The sequence below is a fragment of the Ammospiza nelsoni genome, chromosome 20 (assembly GCF_027579445.1).
Source record: "Ammospiza nelsoni isolate bAmmNel1 chromosome 20, bAmmNel1.pri, whole genome shotgun sequence".
NCBI lineage: Eukaryota > Metazoa > Chordata > Aves > Passeriformes > Passerellidae > Ammospiza > Ammospiza nelsoni.
Genome location: NC_080652.1, coordinates 11,421,461 through 11,444,598, shown reverse-complemented (window position 1 = coordinate 11,444,598; position 23,138 = coordinate 11,421,461). Strand labels below are relative to the sequence as shown.

General features: G+C 47.6%; 1 protein-coding gene across 1 annotated transcript in view; it reads right to left on the bottom strand.

Annotated features, from left to right (window-relative positions):
* Positions 1 to 21,557, bottom strand: part of PBX3 (PBX homeobox 3) — a 104,142-nt gene extending 82,585 nt beyond the window's left edge. The window contains exons 1-3 of the mRNA XM_059486558.1: positions 21,394 to 21,557; positions 20,483 to 21,068; positions 19,580 to 19,653 (exon numbers count right to left, since the gene is read on the bottom strand). Coding sequence (XP_059342541.1) covers positions 19,580 to 19,653; positions 20,483 to 20,679 — 271 coding nt within the window. The 5' untranslated portion in view covers positions 20,680 to 21,068; positions 21,394 to 21,557. The remainder of the gene's footprint in view (positions 1 to 19,579; positions 19,654 to 20,482; positions 21,069 to 21,393) is intronic.
* Positions 21,558 to 23,138: the final 1,581 nt, after the last annotated feature.

Sequence of the window (23,138 nt, the reverse complement as noted above, 5' to 3'; positions counted from 1 at the left end):
TGTTGAATATTAGTGTCTTCGTTCTCTGAGAAATAAATATCTCAATAGATATATATATGTCTGCAGCAAAGCCAAAGGCAGCTGGGTCTGACCCTCTCCGTGCTGCCGGCCCCTCGCCAGGTCTGGGGAACAGACCATCATCTCCCAGCCAAGGAGGGGCTCAGGGCGCCTGCCTGCTCCGACAGAGCCCTCACGGGCTGTGTTCCTGGGGGCTCTTAGGGATAGTTCTTATGGATGGGAAGGAGCAGTACTACAATTCCATAGTGAGATGTCCCACTGGAGCGGTCACCGGGCACAAGTTTATTTCTGAAAATACTGGAGTCCCATCCTTTTCCCTGCGGCAGTGCCACTGAGCACTGGGAGGCTGCACACAGGGTACTTGCTCTGCTGAACACCCACCAAGGCAGGTGCCGTTGCCAAAGGATCACTGAGATCAAGGCTGTGACACCAGCTGTGCCACCAAAACCCAAACCCTGCCACTGCAGGCACCGAAGGTCTCTGCTTGCAGAGCCCAAGGGACAGCAGCCTCCTCAGGGTCTCAGAAATGCACACAAACCTGTTTCCCCTGCCTCCAGCCACTGACAGTGCTCCGGGGAGAGCTCTGCTCCCAGGGGAGTGATCTGGCTACCTGGGGAGTTTGTTCCAAACAAAACTCACAGCAAAGGCTCCAGGGCTTTCCCCGAAGTATTTATGGACAAAATGTGCTGAGACTCTTGTCCAGCACATAAAGGGAGGAAGCTGTATTTACATTTATTTAATGTAAATACAGAGCAGCACCTGCCCAGGCTGAGTTTGCAGTGGTGCTGGAGGGCCTGATCCATCCACACCAGGAGGAGCAGCTCACAGCACACCCCCAGCGAGGGCAAAGGTGCTCAGTACTTAATTTTATAGCACCTGTAATAAAGCCATGGGAGCAGCATTCTGCAGACCACTGGGCCTTTGAGGCATTGTTATTAGAAATAATTTAAATTACAACTCTGTAAAAACAATTTTTAACAGAAATCTTTGTTTTAAAATTTTCTTTTTCCGGGAAATGATAATAATCATCATGTTATGCTAAATACACCATAGCACAAAATACCTACAACTAGTTACAATCAATTTTATTGCGGAATGTGAATGTGATGCCAGCCTCATACCAGTGTTAAACTGGGCTGTTCTGAAGCCATGGAGCCATGAGCACTAAAGAAGAGGATGTAAAATGTATGGACTAAACCAAATATAAATCAATCATTATGACAGAAGTAGCACTTATTTGAGAGTCAGAAGTGAACAAAATATTCTGTGTCAGCAAAATGTCTCCTGTCAAAACCTGCTCTTTAAAATTTCACTACAATGTGCTGAGACAAATGTCCTTTGCAACTCCGTGGAAGGAAGCATATTCTAAATCTTCATAATTCAAACCTTCCCTGTTTTCGGGCAACAAAGCAAGCCTGAGAGGGCTCAGCACTCCTGCTGCTGGGGTAAATGCTGCACGTCCATCCAGCCAGCGCTCAGCAGGACGGGCTGCACCTCTGACCCCGCCAGGAGCCGTGGGGAGGAGGCACCCGCAGCGCTCCCTGTGCTGGCCATCCCTGAGCGGCCAGCATGGAGCTCGTGGGGGCCAGCAGACACTGCAGAGCAATGGGCTGTTCAGCTGCCGGCGACTCAGGACCACGGCCTGCATCTCTGGCCAGTGACCCACGGGTGCGTGGGATGCACCCCAGGGATGCCTCGTGCCTGGGGCCGCCCCAGTGTCACACAGCCACGTCTCCTCCTGCCCCACCTCTGCCAACCAAGGGGCTGAAGAGGTGCCGCTGTACCCTCCATGCCCAGAGCTGCTCTCCGTGGGCCAGCTCTGGTCAGCACCCGGGGCACGCTGCTTCCTCCCCAGCCATCCCAACTGCAGCCTAGCAGGATCCCAGCTCCCTTCAGCCCTCTGTCCGTAACCTCCCACTCCTCCCTCTATGCCATTTAAAGTAGACCATTTATCTTTGATTAAATTATAAATGCTTGAGCCCAGTTAAATCTTACAACTGAGCGATCTGGGCGAATGTCGTCTTCTCTGCCTCCCCTTTATCCTTCCCAAACACATCACGCGTTCCTGAGGAGCTCTGCATTATGTCACTCTTCAGTATATAAAATAAAGGGCAGGCATCTAAATCAGATCTCTCTTCTTCCTTACTTGGGATGACAGCACAAGCTGAACGCTTTTGGTGGTCACACTCTTTGCCAATCTGCCACTACCTTAAGATACATAAAATACCAAATTTAAGACTTCAAAAGGATGACTCCATTTATGTCATCGTGCTCAATAAAAAGCAACATTTTCCCATTTGAAAATGCTAGGGGAATGTGCAGAGGTCTGTGAGATGTCCCATACTGTTGGGAAAGTGCAAATGTAACAAAGGTTTCATGTTTACCCATTCAAAAGAAGAACCGTATTTTTTTTTTCAGTTATATGTTTTAAATTGGACACAATCTGCCATAGTTTCTAAACCAGCAGAATTAAAGGTCTGAAATCCACTGCAACTTCTAAAAAATCAAACCATTGGAGAGGACAAAGGCAAAGCAAGGGCTGTTGGCAACAACCTCTTCCAACTTGAGTCTATTTTTGCAACTGTAGACATTAAAAAACCTGTTTGAAGATTAAAAATGCATAAAACTCGCAATTGACATTTATTTCCTGGAAAACAATCTATTTTTTCAGAGATGGTTTTTCCAGAAGATGATAAACTCCTTCTCCTTATGTTGTGCCTTAAGACATCATGCGCTTTTATCCTTTAGCAAAATATGAACCAGCTCCAAGGCTGACAATGCCAAGAACCATGACAAAATGGATTATTAATGAGAAACTGATCTCCAGAACTCTATTAATTTATGTCTTCCTGTCGGATCCCAAAGATGTATCAGCCCTCTCACTCAAAGAAAAAAATGCCAACATTGTACTTTGTTTTAAAGTTCTGCTTAGATGAAGAATTCATTATCCAAAGCAGTGTTGTGTTATTTCAGACTCCTTGTAGAATAAAGATTCTTTATCAAATAGCTTAAAAAGTCACTGACAAGTGTGAGGATCTTGCAAAATATATTTACATCAACAATTCAATGAGGAATCTTGGATTTTTAACCTTTTTTTTTCTTTCCTCGGCAACACTCCTCGCCTTGTTCTGACCTCTCAGCACTTTGGAAATGGAGACCATGAAATTCCATCTGTAAAACCTCAGAAAAACTAGCACAATGGTGAGCTTTTGAAATTCTTAATTGTACTAATTATTCCACTGAATATAACAATCTCACACGTAAACAGAAGAAATCCAATTTCTTCATTGAGCACGAACAGCAAACAGACAAAATATCCTTTTAAGCCTCCATGAAAAAAATCTATCTAATCTGTGCTTATCATAATATTTATGAAATAAAAAACAGAGAGAAAAAATTGCTGTAATGTACTCTGGATGACCTCTGCTTGTGCGAGAGAATGAAAACAGCCTTTTGCTTTTCAATCCCCATCAAAGTGGAGTTAAAGGAGGGACAGCATTCCCTTGCTCACTGCCATTAATCATTGCTTTCTTCAAGCAAGTGCGTATTAATTTCTGTCATCCCAAACATCATCGAGTATTGTTACAGCACCGTTCACTCCTCATTCAGCACCAGTTGTTACCAGTTTCCCTACACTGAGCAGAGACAGGGTGAATCGTGTGGATTTCAGTGTTGGAGGCCTTTATCCCTGGGGTGCTGACACCAATTAAGCCATTTCAAGAAGAAATGAGAGCAGGCGCAGCCCTTGGCGGTAACAAGAGCTCGCACCCAGGCCTGGCCGGGTGCCACAGCTCCCGCTCGTAGCGCGGGCATCGCATCCCGCCAGCACGGGCATCAGCACACCCCAAATACCAGCCTGGGCTGTGCCACAGCTCCCGCTCGGGCATCGCATCCCGCCGGCACGGGCATCAGCACACCCCAAAACCCAGCCTGGGCTGTGCCACAGCTCCCACTCACAGCACGGGCACCGCATCCTGCCCACACGGGCATCAGCACACCCCAAAACCCAGCCTGGGCTGTGCCACAGCTCCCGCTCGTAGCGCGGGCATCGCATCCCGCCGGCACGGGCATCAGCACACCCCAAAACCCAGCCTGGGCTGTGCCACAGCTCCCACTCACAGCACGGGCACCGCGTCCTGCCCACACGGGCATCAGCACACCCCAAAACTCAGCCTGGGCTGTGCCACAGCTCCCGTTCACAGCACGGGCATCGCATCCTGCCGGCACGGGCATCAGCACACCCCAAAACCCAGCCTGGGCTGTGCCACAGCTCCCACTTGCAGCACGAGCATCGCATCCCGCCAGCACGGGCATCAGCAGCACCCCAAAACCCAGCCTGGGCTGTGCCACAGCTCCCGTTCGCAGCACGGGCATCGCATCCCGCCAGCACGGGCATCAGCACACCCCAAAACCCAGCCTGGGCTGTGCCATAGCTCCCGCTCACAGCACGGGCACTGCGTCCTGCCCTCACGGGCATCACAGCACCCCAAATACCAGCCTGGGCTGTGCCACACTGGCCTTCTGCAATCCATGACCCTCACTGCTGGCCTGAAACAAGAGCAGGGCACGAGCTCCTGTTCCTTTGCTCCGTTTCAGCACTACACATACACAAAACACAAATTACAGTGATTTTACCGCTGATATGTAACAAATACCCTAAATATGAAAATTAACCGAATCTGCCTGATTTATAACATTGCTCCAGCTGTCCAGCACCCTGCATTGCCAGCCTGACATCCCCTTTCATTTGGGAGTCTCCAGGAACTAAAAAAATCCCTCATTTCAATAAAGGTACCTCAAAGCCTTAAAATCAACACGGTTAATGAGTTTAATTAATACCATTTGTACCTTGCTAAAGTGTATGTAAGGATTTATCAAACTGTCTGGCAATAGTGTTGATTTTTTCTGACCGCTTTAGACCCAATCATTCTCCTTCTTTCAGACATTTACATCTGCTTTTAAGTTTTTATGGTTGCCTGTTGGCAGGCAGCAAAGTGGAGCTGTCGATGCTGCTGCAGAATAATGCAAGGTTTGTTATGAATTAAATATTAGAAACCTTAACGCAGCGGCCAATAAGAATTATTTGCCTTATTAAAGCAGCAGAAGACGCTGATTAAATTTTCATTGCATTGCAGTCTTTTTCCCATTTCTGCTTTCAATTCATCATTCTAATGTATGAAAGGCTTGCCGAATAATGGCATGGGGACTTAATTTCTGGAATGCAAATATGGCAAAGAAAATACCATAAATACCCTCCCAGAAAACATTAAACAGTCAGTTCTAATTAAGTGAATACTAACTAAGTAAATATTCTCTTAAAGGGAAAAAAAAAAATCAAGATATCAAGAATTCCAAAAAGGAAAACTCTAGAAATAAAGGCACACAAAAATTAAAGGGAGTTTTGATTATCTGGATTTCACAGGAGGAAACTAAGTATGGTTAAACAATTGAGTTTTCAGGTACTCCAAGAAATTTCAGTGTTTATGAGTAAGTATCAGAAGCCCCAGCCGTGTTTTGATTAAATGCGGCTGCAGTTGGTAGGTGCTGCGAGTAAATCCACTCCGGTGCGTGCCAGCTGCAGCGAGGCTGCTCCAAGTCAGGTGATCCAGATGTGTTAGTTTTATAAAGCAACACAGTGCAACAGTGCTCAGAGCACTGGTCTGGCACCCTGCAGAAGCAGAATTCCCTCAGGGGAAGAAGGCTCGCGTGGCACGGGCGCTCGGGAGGGCGCCCGGGTTGGCACTGGCACGGCGGCACCGCGCACGGCACCGGGGAGCGGCCACACACAGCCTGCATCCCTGTGTCCTATCCTGAAGGTTGTTCACGTTTCTGCCTTAATGTGCATCAGGAAGAAAATGAACTTCAAGTATCCATTTCCCCTAGAGAAAATCTCTTCCCTGAAACTCTGCAACTAATGAAATGGGGATCTATAAATAGCAGCATCATTACCATGAGAGCACTTGCTTTGTGCCCGGCTCTGCCTCTGACCCTCTTTACACTAATAACCAGTGGGCTTCCATTGCATTCCTCCATAGGATGATCAATATTAGGACAGTTAAAATGTGATGTACATTTAAGCCACGGGGTGTATTTACTCACCGGCTTGCTCAAACACGGAGCACAATGCAGCAGGTCCTGCCTCTCCCTGCTCACCCGTTCTACAGAATTCCTTATTGTCTCAAACGAGGAGAGAGCTGCTCTGGAACTCCTCTGACGGTACCAAGACGCACGTCGTGACAAGACAAAAGCCATAACACACCTGAAACGTTCCCTGATGAAATCTCTCGATGAACCTCATTAAAATGGTTACTCCATTCCAAATATTATCTACTGAGGCACCACTGTAGTAAACTCTTCCTAAATTGTGCAAGTGAGCATTTAATCAGGGAACGCAATGGTTTGGAAGCGTGGTTTAGGTCTAGTCAAACCCCCAGTATTTTCCAATTATGATGGATCCTTTCCAAAAGTTAACCATCATTTAATTTCACTGTGTACTGTAAATTCAACTATCCTAAAGGACAATGCAGTTTATGAATCCAGGGTAAAAAGAAACTATTTATTAATTGCCTATGGAATATTCTGCTACTGCATATAATTTATTGATACTGAGATATTTATGCTGCCCTTCACTAAAGGTAAATATTCAGTTACATTTGCATCTCCCATATACAAAGAGTTCAATTGTTCTGCTAATTTCATATCTCTTAAAATAAATATGATAAAACGTTCCAGTGGGTGGATGAGTTTAAAGGCTTTTATTCTCTGTGACAAAATTATTGATGACAACATATCATAAATGGCACTTACTCCATATACACATGTCACAAGAAAATGTAAAATATTAGAACAGTTATGCATGCAGGAACATTTACTTTTTAAATGAAAATATAACATCCCAATTTTAAAAACCATGTGGTTAAATCAAGAGAATGCATATGGAGAAAACAGAGGACATGAAATTCCACACATGTTTGTGCTGATTTTCTTTTTGCTTACAGGTACTACACAGGTACTCAAATGTGATTGACTTTATTTAAGCCACAAAACACTGAGTCCCCCAGCAAAGCCCAGACAAATGGCACAGCCACACACAGCTCACAGCGCGCCGCCGACTGCTCTGGCTCCCAGAGGTACTTGTTCAGTGGCATTTTTTTCTCTGTTTGTTATCACCCTTTAACTTATTAAATATTAAACCAGCTCAGAAATCTGCATTTTAAATCAAAATCAGCAGTCAAAGGCAGTAAAATGTATTGAGAAGATCCTGCGCCGGCCAATTGCGCTGGTGTGACTCCAGAGGCTGCACCTCTGCTGAGCACACTGTTATCTGCTCCCGACAGCAGTGGGGAATGTTTGGAACACGCTCCCAGGATGAAGACTTGCATGTTCCAATCTTGTTTAAATCATCCAGACGTACCTCTGAGAGCCTAAAAACGGGTTACTGCAAACGGCATGGGCTTTTTGTATTTTAATATGATTAATATTGTAAGACACAAAAAGATATATGAAAGCAAGGATTTAAGAGAAATAAGCTGAGGAAGTAAAGCTTGTAAAATGCAACCAGCACCCTCTGAAAATACCAGGCAGCAAAGGATGCAATTTAAAGGAAGTAAGAGCAGAATTCTCAGCACAGGGTGGGGAGAGCAATGGCATTTTTACTGGGGCTGAAAACCAGAAGTGTTTGCTGATCTGTGCCAGCAGCTGAACTTTCAGGCCTATTTGTAAATAAAATCAAAATTGCAACTTCAGGTCCATGGATTCCCCTTGCCGTGGGCCTAAGGCGGAGGAACAGGCAGGAGCTGGGCGCTTCCCACAGCCGGGATTTGGAGAATTTCAGAGTTAAATAAAGCAGATTTGTAACTGGCAGGATCCTCTCAGCACCGACGCGGTTCTTGCTCTGAGGCAGCCGATGGAGCAGAGCTGCTCAGCGGCACTTGACAACAGCAGTGCTCCCACAATTGTAACCCTCAAATCCAATCAATCCTTGCTCTTTGCATTTCAAGCAGCTCCTGGCTGCCACTGCCTGAAGATAACTATTTTACCACCTCTGTCATGCCTAATTAACAAGTCAGATGTACAATTTAGAAATTTTGCAATTAACCTGCTAAAATATTGCTGGAGGATGCTAATTGTTATGCCAGTTGCCATAAAAGCTCATTTGCATAACTTATGTGTGAAAAACAATTATGAGCGGCGTTCACAGACGCGGTCCACAAACTGCTCCTAGCTACGGATGAGAGGGCCACAAAAACACTTAATTCATTGCCCACAAAATTATGTTCCCCCTTTTCTTAAACAGCATCTGTTTTGTGAAGCCATATTCATAGAAAATCCCCAAATCAACAATTAGGAGCATATGTAAATGTGCGATTACAGTTCTTTTTCTTCCATTGACAAGTTCCCGCAGCCGGGCGGCGCGGGCGGGCGGTGCGGGCTCCCCGCGCCGGGCACTGCCCGGGAGCCGCCGGCCCGACGGCGCCCGCGCCGCTATCGCCTCCCGCAGCCCGTCACCGGGGGCCACTTTAGCAACAAAGAGCCTAAAGTCAATTGTTTCTCCGGTGAATGGGCGTCTGTTCTCGGCATATATTTACCCAGGCGTTCAGGGCAGATTTTTACCATTAAATTGGAGGCTGTAGAACATGGTTGTTGTACAAATATTTACATTAGTGCTGACCACGGCCTTATTGCGGCACTCGGAGAGAACAATATCGGCAGCTCCGTCACCCCGGTTTGGAGGCCCGAGGCTCGCTGCAGGCCACGAAGCCGGAGCGCCGCTCGCCCTGCCCGTGGAGCGATCAGCTAATTCCATCGGACAGCAGCCGGTGCACGGCATTTCCACCAGGCCCCACCGTGCCACAGTTCTAGGGCGGGAAAACAAATGTCCCTTTTTTGTTCCATGGAAAACAGGACACAGACTCTGTGATTTTGGGTCTCCTTTTGCTCAGGCAGTTCGCTCAGCAAGTGCTCCCAGCCCAGTAAATACGACTAAACTAAAGAAGAACTTGAGTCTGGAGCCCCACAACACCCAGCTGTGTGGTTCAGCACCGATGGCATCGCGCCGACACGCAGCAAGATGATGTCACTTGCACCGCTCCAAAATATTAGAGATTCAAAAGTTACATAACAATCTCGGTGATTAAACAGCAGCTGTTATGATAATCAGTCAGTAAAAGGAAATGGATTTGTTTAGTGTTAGCAACTACAATATTATTAGATGCTGGGTATATTGAAAGGAAGAAATATTTCCTTTATTGAACGCAAAACACTATAAATTTAGGTAAACCGAAATTAGTTCATGTAATACACTGACATCCAAGAATTTATGTATAAAGAGTCTATCATTTAATTTTCAGACATTCAATTTCTATACTTGGTCACAGTCAAAAGGTCAAGAACCAACAAGTCAATAAGTTCCCAAGCTCCATATTGATATCACGTCACTGCCCTAACACGTGGAGGGGAAGCAAGAAATAATTCACAAAAAAATCCTCAGCTGCCTTTGGAGGGCAAATCTCCCTCAGCATCCCATGCCAGTGCTAGGCACCCCGAGAGCCCCACCAGTGCCAAAACCTCCCCAGCCCTGTGGCACTGGAGGCGTCGGGCAGGGCTGTGGTGCCCACACCCCAGCGCCCACTCTGCCATCCTCGGGCTTCCTTTCCCCTCTTCACCCAGCGCAACACAAGAAAGAAATACGAGGTAGAAAAACTGATAGTTCCCCCTCTATTTGAATAACAAGTGAAATCCTAAAAATCCCTCCACTGCATGTTATTACCAAGTGTATCTCCAGGTTTTATAGTGACAGGACTGTGCTATAATTTCTGAGAAAACCTCGGCATAAAGCTCCATAAACCCAACCACTCCTGTAATGTATCACCTTATCTAGTGCACAATCATTTCCACAACTTTTCATGTTAGTATAATTTGTACAAAAATGGTAATAAATACATCCTTGAAGTCAAATAAGAATCATTGCACAATCTACTGTAACTTGTTCTTACTAGTGACAGTCAATCACGCCACCAGGATCTCACATGAAAGAAAATAAGCAAACATTTGGGTGTTCTGTAATTACAAACCTCGCTAAAAGCACGCTTCCTTCTTTAATCAACAAATATAAGAAAGTGTGTCTGGCACAGCCTTTTGAGTGTGCCAAGCTGCCTTGAACAGCTACTGAACAAGGAGAGCACCGATCCCCAGCGACGGGAGCAAACCTTCTCCTTCTGTACTGAGCAAGCCAACCACCAAGGCACGAAACCGTGATATCCTTTAAGAAAGGTCTAACCATGGAGTAAAAAACATTCCTGATTAAAGCCAAGAAAAGAAGAAGTCTAAGGAAAGCTTAATTTCTTCATCTCCAGGAGGTACAACTCATCTGCGGCCAAAGCAGAATGAAGTGGGTACTGTAAATTTACCTCTGACATAACAATTTTAATTAAACCCAACAGTCGATAAAAATATTCCTTTTTATCATACAGCACCAAGTCAAGACAACCTTCACAAAAAATCAGATGGATAGCATTCCCATTTTAGAGATAAGAGAAGCAAGCTGTTGAATTCAGTTCCATGAGGCGGTGGTCGAGCTCAGGGTCTGCCCTACCGAGGTCACCACGTCCCTCCTCACCACATCCCTTACAGAAACCTGGGGAGGAAGCTTTCTTCCCCAGCCAACAGCAGCACCAGGACCCAAACCAGCAGCGCCAGGATTTCCTCTCCAGCACCATCTTCTCCTGAAACAACCCCATCAGGGGTCTACTGGTAAAGTTAAGGTTGGCTTCAGAACATTTTCATTACTTAGTTCTTTTGTTCGACAATCTGAAACCCAAAATGAGCAGCTGGAGCCCAGCAACGCTTCCTTTAGCTGCCTGTGAGAACTGACTTTGCAGTGTCGGGTGATGTTTTGTTCCTTCCAGTATCAAAAAGGTTCACTATGACAACTAAAGTTTTGGGTTATACATTGCTGACGGGATTCTTGGGGCCAGGCTCTGGGGAGCTGTGGGTGACCAGGGCCGTGGTGCTTCCCATGAGAACGGCGCTGGGGGAGCACGGCGGGCAGGGACCCGCAGCGCACGTGCCACTCGTCCCGCGCCGCCGTGGAACCCCCGTGGCTCCGGGGAAACCGCCGCGCTTTGTGTCTCATGTGCTTCATGTTAAAAATTTCCCAACAGTGATAGACTTCAGCTGCCAGGATCAGGGAGAGCATGTGCATCCAGCATGAACAGCCCCCGCACGCAGCTCTGGGCCATTTTTTTATCCTTTTTCCTTTCTTTTAAATAACTATTGGGGCTCATAACAAGCACTGTCACTCCAGCACTGCTCCCCTGATTGACTTTGCGACAATGATCTGTGGAGGAGATGGGCACTCAACCAGCCACTCTGCTGCACTCAGGCAAAGACGACTAGAGAGGCTCGGCTTGGGTTTGCTTTGGGTTTATTTTTTGCTAAATTTTTGTTCCGTTTCCAGAATTACTTCTCTGATTTTTTAAAAAACAGTATTGCAAAACCAAAATTAATCACAAAACTGTAGCAAAGCAACTCAGAGGCTGAATGAAAACCACACATGCACACACACACCAGAACTCCAGTCCTCAAAAAACAAAGGGAAAATTGAACTGTATCAGAACATCTCATCTTTGAGCCATCCTGGAGCATCCTGCTACAGCAGAGGTCTCAGCACAGTGATCTTATGTATCATATATGCTCTAATAAATAGGTTCAATGAGTTGAGTTAAGGGCAGAGTTTAACTATTAACTCTAAATTCCCTCACTCTTATGGCTGTAAGTCAATCCCTTAATGTTACTTTAACACAATTTCTGACAGTTGAATAAAATCTATGGTCAATATCACAACCCCTTCTTTGCTAAAGGAAGGAAAATACATGTGCGATTTGCATCAGAAATGGTGGGAAAGCTGTGGGTGAGTGGGGGTGACAAATGTCCACAGCCCTATTGGCCAGGAATCCGAGCCTTCCATTTGCCCTCAGCTAGCTGGGCCCTCACACCAATCCCCAAAACAACAGAACTGGCAAAACCACCTCCACACAGGTACAGCTCTCAGCACGGCAGCTGGGAGCAGGCAGAGACATTAGAATACAAAGCTGTAAGATATATCTAAAATAATCCCACAAAAATCAGATGACACAAAGAATTCTAATACTTTCCTTTTGTTAAGATACAGTAACTGAGAATACAATGAAATTCTTCATGTTCAGTATCTCCCATTAGATCAATTAATATTCAGAGAAAGGCTTTAACATGAAGTTTAAATAATCATAGAAGGAGAAAAAGAACCACCAATGTTCTAGAAGCTTCTCTAGACCTTTCAATCAATTTTATTTATATGCAAAACCAAGAGAAACTCAGAAAAAACAAAGCTCCTCCTGATGCTAAAGCTCTCAATTTACTGACAGGCAAATGGCTTCATGCTGCCACTTAATCTCATTTCTTGCATAATGCCCTCTAATTAGCATATCAAAGTGAATTAATACTTCTAGGGCATTAGCAATGGGAAAATCTGCTCCAGGCTTCACAATAGCAGTTAAGCAAGAGCCAAGAAATCCTCAAAAACACCACAAACCACTTTGCATTGCAAAACTGTTCAATTTATTTATCCTCTCTCTCTAAACACTTTTACCGCACACTGTTTTACTACTGTTCACCAAACAAAACGATAATTGCCAAAGTTACCAGCATCTGTAATGCCTGTTTAGAATCTTAATTTAGGTTGTGTACTTGAAGCTCTCTAGATGCTTCCATTGACCCCGTCATACACCACAGGACAAACTGGAAAACTGTTGTTCTTTTAAAAAATGCTGTCAGGATAATATTATTAAATAACCTTTTCCACTTACAATAAATGATTAAAAATTAAACAATCTATGACAAAGCCACCTGCTGGACAATGAGGAATGAGAGATTGGCTCTAAATGTTGATGCATGACTGAAGTATAGCAAAAGGGTTTGACCTGTAAACACACGATACAAACCCACCTCCCTTCCAGGTGATGGATTTGTATTACATGGGATATTCAGTGATTCACATTGTTGCAGTCCCTGTGACTGTGCAATACGCACTGAACTGATCATTAACAAAAGAACTGAAACACCTAAAAGGGCATAAAATTAAAGTAAGTGCATAATGATTTTTACTTTATGCTTTTATGCAAAACATACTATTTTTATTCGATTCCTGATGCAATAAACACGTTTGAGCTGTTACAATCAGAGATCGGAGCTTTTCTCCTTTAAAAAATGTTTTTAGAATCCGCATTCAATCACAGGTCACTTTGCAAAATATAAATTGTAATTTATAAACAAGGTCTAAAAACCCTGAAACTTCATCACCTTAGGGCTCCACAGCAGTCTTTAAAAATAGAAATAGACCACCGAGGGGAAAAAAAAAAACCAACAAACACCTAAACCCTACCTCCCAACACCAGTACTCCCACCCTGAGCCCAGGAAGGGCCTGGAGCACCAAGGGAAGGCCAATAACAAAGAGTAGAAGAAAATGCCGGGGGGCAGTGGGGTTTTCTGCATTTCCGTTTGCAACACGAAGGGGGGGGGGGGGAAAAGTATAGTAATAACAAAATAAATTATGCTGGATATTTATCTGGCGCTTCGAGCCTCCCTAAAGAATGCGCATTACTGAAAAACCCGGTGCTGAAGGAGCAGGCTGCATTACCTTTCCTATTTAATTCCCTGCTTCCTCCCTCAGTCCCGGCAGCACGATGGAGGAGCTCTAATGTCCAGCTGAGCTGCACAATTCATCTGTTTGGCTGATGAACTACTCCAACTCTATAAAAGCATGAACTGTAAGAGCTGACAGAAACTTTAATAATTTATATTAAATATTGATGTGAATTATTTACTCCATTCACACTTAAAGCCAGGAATTGCCTACCAGAGAAAAGCAAACGTGACAAAAGGTCAACACGCTGGTGAGAAAAGGCAGGCGGTGTCAGGCATGTGTTATCTGAACCATGCTGATCACCTTGATAAGCGAAGAGCATTAAACATGACTGCTGAGCAAACAAACAAAGCATTCTTCTCGGGGTGTCAATCGCGCTCCGACAGCTCGGGCTGAGCGCGGCGCCGGGCGCCAGCTCCGCTCGGGGCTCCGCGGCTTTGGGCTCGCCCTCGCGGAGCCGCGGCCGCTCCGCCGCCGAGCGAATGCACGCCGAGACAGCAGGGGCTGCACGGGCACGGAACTGAAAACCTGAACACCCGAGGCCTCTCCGAACCGGACCGCCGTGCGAATACACACGGAGCCAGAGCCAGCATGGGCTGCACGGGCACGGAACTGAAAAACTGAACACCCGAGGCCTCTCCGAACCGGACCGCCGAGCGAACACACGGAGCCAGAGCCAGAGCCAGCACGGGCTGCACGGGCACGGAACTGAAAACCTGAACACCCGAGGCCACTCCGAACCGGACCGCTCCGCAGTCATTAATGCAGCCTTCATTCGGATTTAAATATTGCCTTGCATTTGTAACAATTTAGAGTGTCTAATTCTGCTTATATTTGTCCACGGTAGACTGCAAATATCATTATATTAATGCTTCACACAAATCAATGTTTAAATTGAAAAAAGACAGCGTAATATCCATATCATACAACTTTACCATTGAAAGCTGCAGGAACAGAGCTTGATAAATGTATTAAATCCTGTAAAAAAAAAAAAAAAAAAAAAAAAAAGACTGTTTTGCATTCCCTACATGCCATGATAATAATTTATCTCTGAATGCAAAAATTCCTTAACTTACAACAAGCATCCTAAAATACACCACACGGTAACTGCTATAATTTGGTATTTTCAGATAAGCAAGCAAATGTGTAGAATTCAAAAATAAATGGAAGGACATGAAAGACAGCTATAAAATAAAATAAATAAAATTAATTCCTGCTCCTGGCTAAATTAGTATTGACAAGTAGGGCCAAGCCAAATTTATCCCCTACAGAAAGGGAAAAAAAAATCTCTGGAACCAGTAATCCCAGTACTCAAGGTGAAGACGGGTATTTAAATGCAACAAGAAGCACCAGCAATGGGAAGCACTGAAGGTAAGGCGCAGCCTCAGGTTCTGTGAGACAAAATACCACAAATTTCTCTAATGTCCATAATCACCAAATCGCCATTTTCTCAACTAGAGAAGTGCCCTGGTAGAAATCCACCAAAGAACCACGCTGCTGATAATGAATATGTTGGAAACAGATGACCAAATGACAACCAAGACACTTTATTCAATTTATTTTTTTCCTAGTAGGACATTTATGAAGAAAAGCAATGTCATTGCCATAAGGACAGTGCAAACGACCAAACGTTCTGCTGCACGGCATCATTTGTAATACATCTGCTGGCAATTAAAAAAATACATTCAAAAGTACAACCACTGGGTCGGTGACAAACCTTGGTACTGAAGCATGAGATGGAAGCAAAAGCTAAACAATTTAAGCTGAGCTGGATGCGCATAGACACCCAGCACTGACTTCTTCAGGTAGTCAGGGAACAACAAAATATGTATTTAGCAGCTTGGAAAAAAAGACAGGACCGTACATAAATATCTTAAAGAGCTAAAGTAAGTAACAATAACATCATAGCTGATATTTAGAAATAGCCAAAATGCACACACACACTCCCCCACACACGCACACGTATGTATGCTATCAGTGCCATTCCATTGTTCCATCTGAGTCCTCTCAGGCTCCGGCAGGACTGAGGGTCACAGCGCATTGCTGAGAGTTGTTCGCACTAAAGCTTGGCTGGAAAGTTGCAATTGGCGCAGGGCAAGGGCAGAGCGCTGCGCCCGGCTGCTCCAGCGCCGCGGTGCCGACAGGGATTAACATTTCCCCACCGTGCCAGAGGCACGCAGGGCCGGCTGCTCCGAGGAGCGCCCCGGCCGCGGCCCCGGCCCCGCAGCGCATTGACAAGGGGCGTTCCTGAGCTCCTCATCAATGAGGAGCTCTGCAGCCGGGCGGGCCCGATGCTGCCCTGCCACCACAGGCACGGCTGCTCCGAGGAGCGCCCCGGCCGCGGCCCCGGCCCCGCAGCGCATTGACAAGGGGCGTTCCTGAGCTCCTCATCAATGAGGAGCTCTGCAGCCCCGCCACCACAGGCACGGCTGGTCACAGCTGTAGCAATAAAAATAAAGGTAACTTACACGGGAACAGCGAGGAATTAACCCCGTGGCTAACGCGCGGTTTGTCTGGTTTGCAGAGCTTTTTTTATTCATTCTTTAACACCGAAATCCATGCAAGGGGAGAACGTTCTTAATGAACATTTTCATCCTCTCTTTAGACATAAAAAATAGTTGCAGCAGCCCGCGCAGCCGAGCAGGCCTTTCGCTTCCCCTGCGGACACCTCCTGCAGTCGAGAAGTTCATTAAGTTTTATGATCTTCCCAAGTCAGTCCTGCTTATAAGCCTCACAAAGGCCACAAATCTGGCAAACCATCATGTATGCCATTAGGCTTTACTAGGAAATGAATGCTATTTAGGGGTGGTGGTGACAGTAAATTCGGGGTTGGTTGGCAGCTATCATTGTTGCTGCTGGACTTGGGGAAATAAATAAATAAATAAATAAATAAATAAATAACTGTAGATGTGTGCACCGTTATGCACATGAATTCAGACATTTTTATAAACATATAATCCTGTCTCTACAAATGACTTTTAAAGAGAAAACCCCAAATTATCTATCGGTGCAGTCCAGGACCTAATAATATATTGCTCCATTGGGAAATAATTGCAATTCTCTAAGACATTTTAAGACTACAAGAATTAATATATTTTCAGTCCTTTCTCCGTAAGAATAACCACGACCCCAGGTTGAGCAACATCCTGGAGGAAACTTAATAAAATCACCAGTCAGTAGGTGTTTTAGTCAGTAAAAAAGAGCCATTAAAAAAACCAAACGATGGTGCAAATCAGTTTTTGATTCCTTCTGGCAGGACGTGAGGAAGCGGAGTGTGACACAGGTATGCAACAGATGTGAGCGTGTGCCCAGTGACACCTCAGAGCACAGCCAAAGGGAGCCAGCGGCTCCTCACTCGCTCATCTTCCTCTTTATTGGAGGGGCTTCCAAAGAACTCTGGTATAATTTTTCTTTGAACTAATTAAAGCCAGAGGTGGCAGTTTCTTTATGAACACCGTGCTACCTTGTGGTTGCCTCTCAGAATACACACAGCTATTAATAGCTGTAAAGCACTTAAATGTATTATGCAGCACTTTTGAAAATGTTAAAATGTTAAAAAAGAAATGTCAGGCTAAATTCAGTAACTCAGTGATTTGCTTTGTACATGGTAAATACCTCACAGGGAGAAAAAAAAAATCTTCAGCTCCTGACCCTGTGTGAGGCTTTCAGAAATGAGATGCATCCATTAACCCTTGCTGGGAAGTGACAGAGTGGCTCCATGCAAACTGAGGATTCCTCCTTGTGCTCTCTCCCATCCAGTCTCACAAAGTCTTTGCTGACTGTACTGAAACTACTAAAATGCAAATAAATACATAATTCAATATAAAAATCACTTAAATATCACATTACTTGTTTCTGAACAGATATGACTTCCTCACCTCTGGAGGAAGGCAGTGATGAAGCCATCACAGCAATTCCCACACCCAGGTAAACTTTGGTTCTGATCAGGAAGAATTAAACACCAGCACATGACCCCATGGGAGGCAGGTTTAAGCACCTGGCAATTGTCAGACCACAAGACACGGAGAGAGGGACACCTCTGCTTTAACTGCATCTCAGACCCTTCCTCGAGCTTCCAGTTTAGAATTGTTTGAGCCGTTCCCTCCAAGAACAGCTTCCAGAAAACGGGCTACAATTTATTTTCACGTTTTCTTTGCTTTAGCACACTAAGTAAAGCCTGAACAGACATTTCACCTCAACTGGGAGACCCTGAGTGAAGGTCCCCTTCCGGAAAGAGTTTTTGGTGGAGGTGTGGATCCATCTCCATCAATCACTCAGAGCATTAATCGTGTCCCTCCCGTGCTGCGGGGCTGGCAGGAGCTCGCCTTTGGGCAGGCAGACGCCTTCACTCTTTGTTGGTCCTCACAAAAGAGAGATAACTTGAAAACTTGCTCTACTTCTTGCAGCACAAATACAGGCTCCCAACTTACAAGTTATCACTGAAACCCCCGAAAGGTTTCAGACCACAGAGCCTCTTGTCAGGTCCCCCTCGCCTCACAAACACCCTGTGCCAGTAATCCCACTGCTGAAAGGACTCGGGCTTTCTTCGCAGCTCACCTCTGACATGTGGCTGACTACACTTGCCTTTCAAAACACTGAGGGTAAGCCCTCTGCAAATAAAGTGACCGCGGGACCTGCGCCTGCCTCCTTAATTGAAATGTGCCTCCTACAAATGTCTCAACACCGAGGGCAGGTTGCTCTCTGGCTCGGGAGCAGGACGGGCAGAGAAGTTTAGGGCAAGGAAGGAAACAAACACGAGCCGAAGGAAAGGGGTTACGAGCCGGCCGAGGTGGAACGTAGGTAGGTGGGAAGGGAGAGGGATCATTCCCCTTATCCCGGGTAATATAATGCAACATAAAGCAGAATCAATCTTAATATTCACAACACAGTCAATACCCTAGCGCTTAGCTGTCAGCAGGAACTGAAGTGGATCCCCGGTAGCAAAGAAACCCTTGGACATAAAGCACCATAATTCACAGAGAACCAACCGCTCACTCCGGGCTCCACGGCTCAGATTTGCAATGATTTCACGTTGGGTTGTTTTCATCCAGGTTTATTTTTGCAGTGTGGAATTAAGCAGAATGTTATTGAGTATCACATAGAGCTAAAAAGCCAGGCAATGGCTTAAGCTATATGCGAGTAATTGGCTATTCATTTTTAAATCCAATCATAATAAATGTTTTTGTTATTGTTAAATGTTTTTACTATTGTTAAATGTTCTTACTCTCATTTAATATTATTTTCAGTAAATGTCCTTGTTCTCATAACACAAAGCAGAATACTTTGCGAATTTTCTTCTTTAAACAAACAAACAAAAAATTCTATAAATTCAGTGATGTGAAAAAATTGCAAAAAAAAATCTCCTAAAATGCCCACAAGAAAAGCACGGACTTTATTCCTGTCGCGTAAATGAAGACGAAAAAAACCCGCACTTTTGAGATGATTTTTGATAATTTTGGCGTTTAAAAACCCAGCGCCCGGGAGGCGCCGGAGCAGCGCCGGGCACAGGAGCGGGGTCGAGGCGCCCACGGCGGGGCCGCCTCGGGTTCGGCTCGGCGCCCTCGCCGCTCACGGAGCTCCCGGTCCGGTCCCGGGGTTAAATCCCGCGGTCACACCGCCCCGGCATGTCTTTCACACACCGTCTGACGGTAACACGGCAGCGCGGGCGCTCCGGGGCCGCGGGGGCCGTGCGGGGGGACCCCCGCGCCCTTTCACGGCGCTCCCGCCGCCTCAGGAGCCGCCGGGTGCCCCCGGCCCCGCGGGGCTCCCCCGGCCCGGCCCGGCCCCCGCCCCCGGCGGCGTGAGGGGCGCCGGGCCCGGCGCGGCGCAGGCGGGAGCGCTAAGATGGCTGCGGCGGCGGCGGCGCGGGCGGCCCGTACCTGTTTTCTCCTTGATCTCGCAGAGGACGCTGAACAGGGCGGGTTTCATCCTGTGGCAGTTCAGGGCGTGTTTCCTGCAAGAGAGCACAGGACAAGCGGTTAGCGCCGGGCTCCAGCAACATGGCGCCTTCCCCAGCCCCGCGCTGGGGCCGCTCGCCCCCCGGCCGGGGGTCCCGGGGCCGCGGGCAGCGAGGGCCGGCCGGAACCTCCCTCATCCCGCTTCGCTTTCATGCGGAATTATCTTTGTGCAAACACCGCCCGAACGAGGGGGAAAAACCACCCCCCTCGTCCCCGTCCTGCGATATTAGAACTGATTTATTAAGGAGATTGGGGAGGGGGGGGGGGAGGTGTACAGAGTTTACATTGTTTTTGTATTTATTGTGATTTAATACAGCCAGGGTTTGGTTTGGGTTTTATTCACACACACACACCCTCTCCTGCAGCAATATCTGGTCAGATTTATAATTCATCTGCTGCCACTTTGAGACAAGAAAAGAAAGAAAGAGGCAAAGTTGTACTTTGAGGGATGGCCGGACAGACAGACGGATGGACGGCGGCGCAAAGGCCGGTATCCACCGGACAGTGTCCAGCGGGAACGGCAGGGACCAGCCACAGCCTCCCGCGCCACAGTGACGGCAGAACCATCGCACACTTCTACATTTATCATATCTATTTTTTTTTTTAAGGAAAGAAATCATTAAATAGCAACTTGGCTCTGCCTTGGCTGCTGGTAAATTTCTTACGGCCCCAAGAAGTTGCTCTTAATTGTGAGACTCCGGGTCTCTGCAGAGGAGCAGGAAGGAGAGAAACAAAAACCACACACACACACCAAAAATAATTTAAAAAATAATAATATTAATAATAATTTTTTTAAAAGACAAGGTTTAATTAGACAAAACCAACTTTGCTTGTGCCTCATCCAGGCTTTGGTCAGTGATGGTCATGATCTGATGGAGGATGTCGCCGATGTCCTGCTTCCTGCCGTCGCCGTCAGCCCCTTCGTGTCCGTGGGGAGGCGGCAGGGCCATGCCCCCCTGCACCGAGTGCCCGGCCAGGTTCACGCCGGCCAGAGTCTGCAGCATCCTGGACTGATCGTCCATGGCTCCGGGCCGGGCCGCGCTCCGGGCGGTCACGGCAGCGCCTGCCCCGCTCAGTCCCAGTGCCGCGCTCCTGACCGCGCTCTGCACACACACCACGAAAAAAGGAAAAAAAAAAAAAAAAAGCCAAACAAAACAATAACAAAAAATGTAGTATTTGTGTTTTGACCGGATCTCAGCTGTTTATTCCACTCTCTTCTCCTTCCCAGGGCAGTAAATCACTCTCTTCTTTAGTTACAATCTTCTTTCATCATCATCATATTGGTGCCTCGGATAAATGAGCTGAGCAGATTTCGGTGAGGTTTTCCTGGTACAATCTTCCTCCAAAGCTTTTTTTTTCCTTATTTATTTTTATTGTTGCTTTTTATGTCTTTCCCCACTTGTCCAAAAATCTTCTTTGCAAAAAGGCAAAATTAAAAAAAAAATTAAATACAAAATCAAAAAAACTCGCTTTCAAATCCTTCAGAAGTTGGGAGGGTGCAAACAGCAAAAACCACAACAAACCAGCGAACACCCCCACCCCCAAACTGCAACATAAAAAAGCCAAGAAAACACAATCACAGAGGGAAAAAAAAAATTAATCGCCCTCCCCCCCAAATAACAAACGATCCCAAGTCTGTGCACGGGGGTGAGACAGCAGCAATCAAAAGTTTGAACTTGTGCAAAGAAAAGAGCGGAAATAACGGGGAAAGAACTGTAAAAAAATTAATTACACACTCTCTGCAAAGCAATGTGCAAAAATATCGGCCCGCCGGAATTTATGAGCCCCGCGCCCGGTGCCCGCGCGTGTTTTATGTTGTTTGATGGCCGCTCCGGTGAGGGATTGACAGGCTGCCAACGCCACTCACTCACCGCAGACGTGTCACCCTGTGAAGGAGCCGAGCGGCGCGCGAGAGGGAGCGGAGCGCCGGCCCCGCCCCGCCCGCCGGCCCCGCCCCGCCCGGGCCTGGCCCCGCCCCGCCGGGCGGTCCCACCGCCCCGCCCCGCCCCGCCCCGCCTCGCGCGGGGCCCCGCCCGCCCCGGTCCGCGCGCGCGGCCCTCCCGCCGGGCCCAGCGGCGCCCGCGCTCCCGGGGCGGGCGGGAGGCGGTGGCCTCGTGCAGGAGCGACGGGCGCGGCGGCCAATCGTTGTGCGGGAGAGCGAGAGCTGCCGGCGGCATTGGCCAATCAGCTCGCGCAGGATGGTGTCGTGCCCGCCCGCCCCGCCTCGGGCTCCGCCCCCGCCCGAGGAACTTGTGATTGGGCCGTTCGAAAGGCGGCGTGGGCGGGGCGAGCGGCACAGGCCCCGCCTCCGTTGCCGTGGTGACGGCGGCCCGGGCCCGCGCGGTCCCGCCGGGCCAGGCCCGGTGCCTCCGAATTCCCGGGGGAGGCCGGGCCCGCCCCGGGCCGGCACCTGCGCCCGTGCGATGGAGCCCCGGTGCCTCCCGAGCTCCCGGGGGCCGGGCAAGGCCGGGCCCGCCCCGGGGCCGGCAGCTGCGCCCGTGCGATGGAGCCCCCGCGCAGGATGAAGGGTCCCGGGCCGGTGTGCCGCGGCCCGTGATTTGAGCGTGTCCCCGCGGAGGAGCTGCGGGACAGAACAGGAGCCTTTGGCACAGTCCACGGCTCGGGCCGTGCGTTACCGGCGTCATTGCAAATTATCTTTTTGTAAATCTGCACAGAACCGCGGAAATGGGAAGAGAATAAAGCACAGGCACCCAGGGTAATTACGAGTTCATTCTCTTAAGAGGTTCCCTGTAGGTCGCTGCCACCCCTCCTCAGGCTGTCCTCCCGTGGGACACTGCCCCGTTCGCTCCAAATTCCTTCAGCCTGGTCCGCTTTGCGCACACTTTGGGTGGTGTCTAACACAGCTGCCCCCACGGAGGCCTCGTCGGGAAGGCTGCTGTAGGTGCGATGGACAGTCACAGCGGCACTTAAACGATCCGCAATGTGCTGAATGTGTTCTGTCTGTGACGGACGATCTCTGGAGCGTGCCCAAACTCATCCTCTAACCTTCCTGGTGCTCTGGCTCATTCCTCAGGCTTGGCTCCCCCAGTCCCGGCTGGCATCACCATCCCACGCCGTCACTGGAACACCTTCACCAACTGGCCAGGGTCAGGTGTGGCTGGTGCAGATGGAGATGGCTCCTGGTCAACAAATCTGTGCTCTCAATGTCCCCCCGTGCAATTAGTGAATTCATTCACATTTCAATTACTTTACATCTTAATTCTCCACCATTGTCTGTCTTGAGCCAGTGAGTTTTCAGGGTTATCCAGTTTTACTAAGAATGCTACCCCAAAGGCATTTTAAATTGGTATTATTGTGATTATTTCACCAACGCATTTGCAAACAGGAGAGGGCTCCCTGGCCCCTGCAGGGACCTGCTGGCCTCACCACATCAGCGGAAAGCTGCTGTTCTGGGTGATTTTTTGTACTGTTTTAGGAGGCTGAGTCCAGTCACTCCAGAGCTTTGGAGTGACTCAGGCAC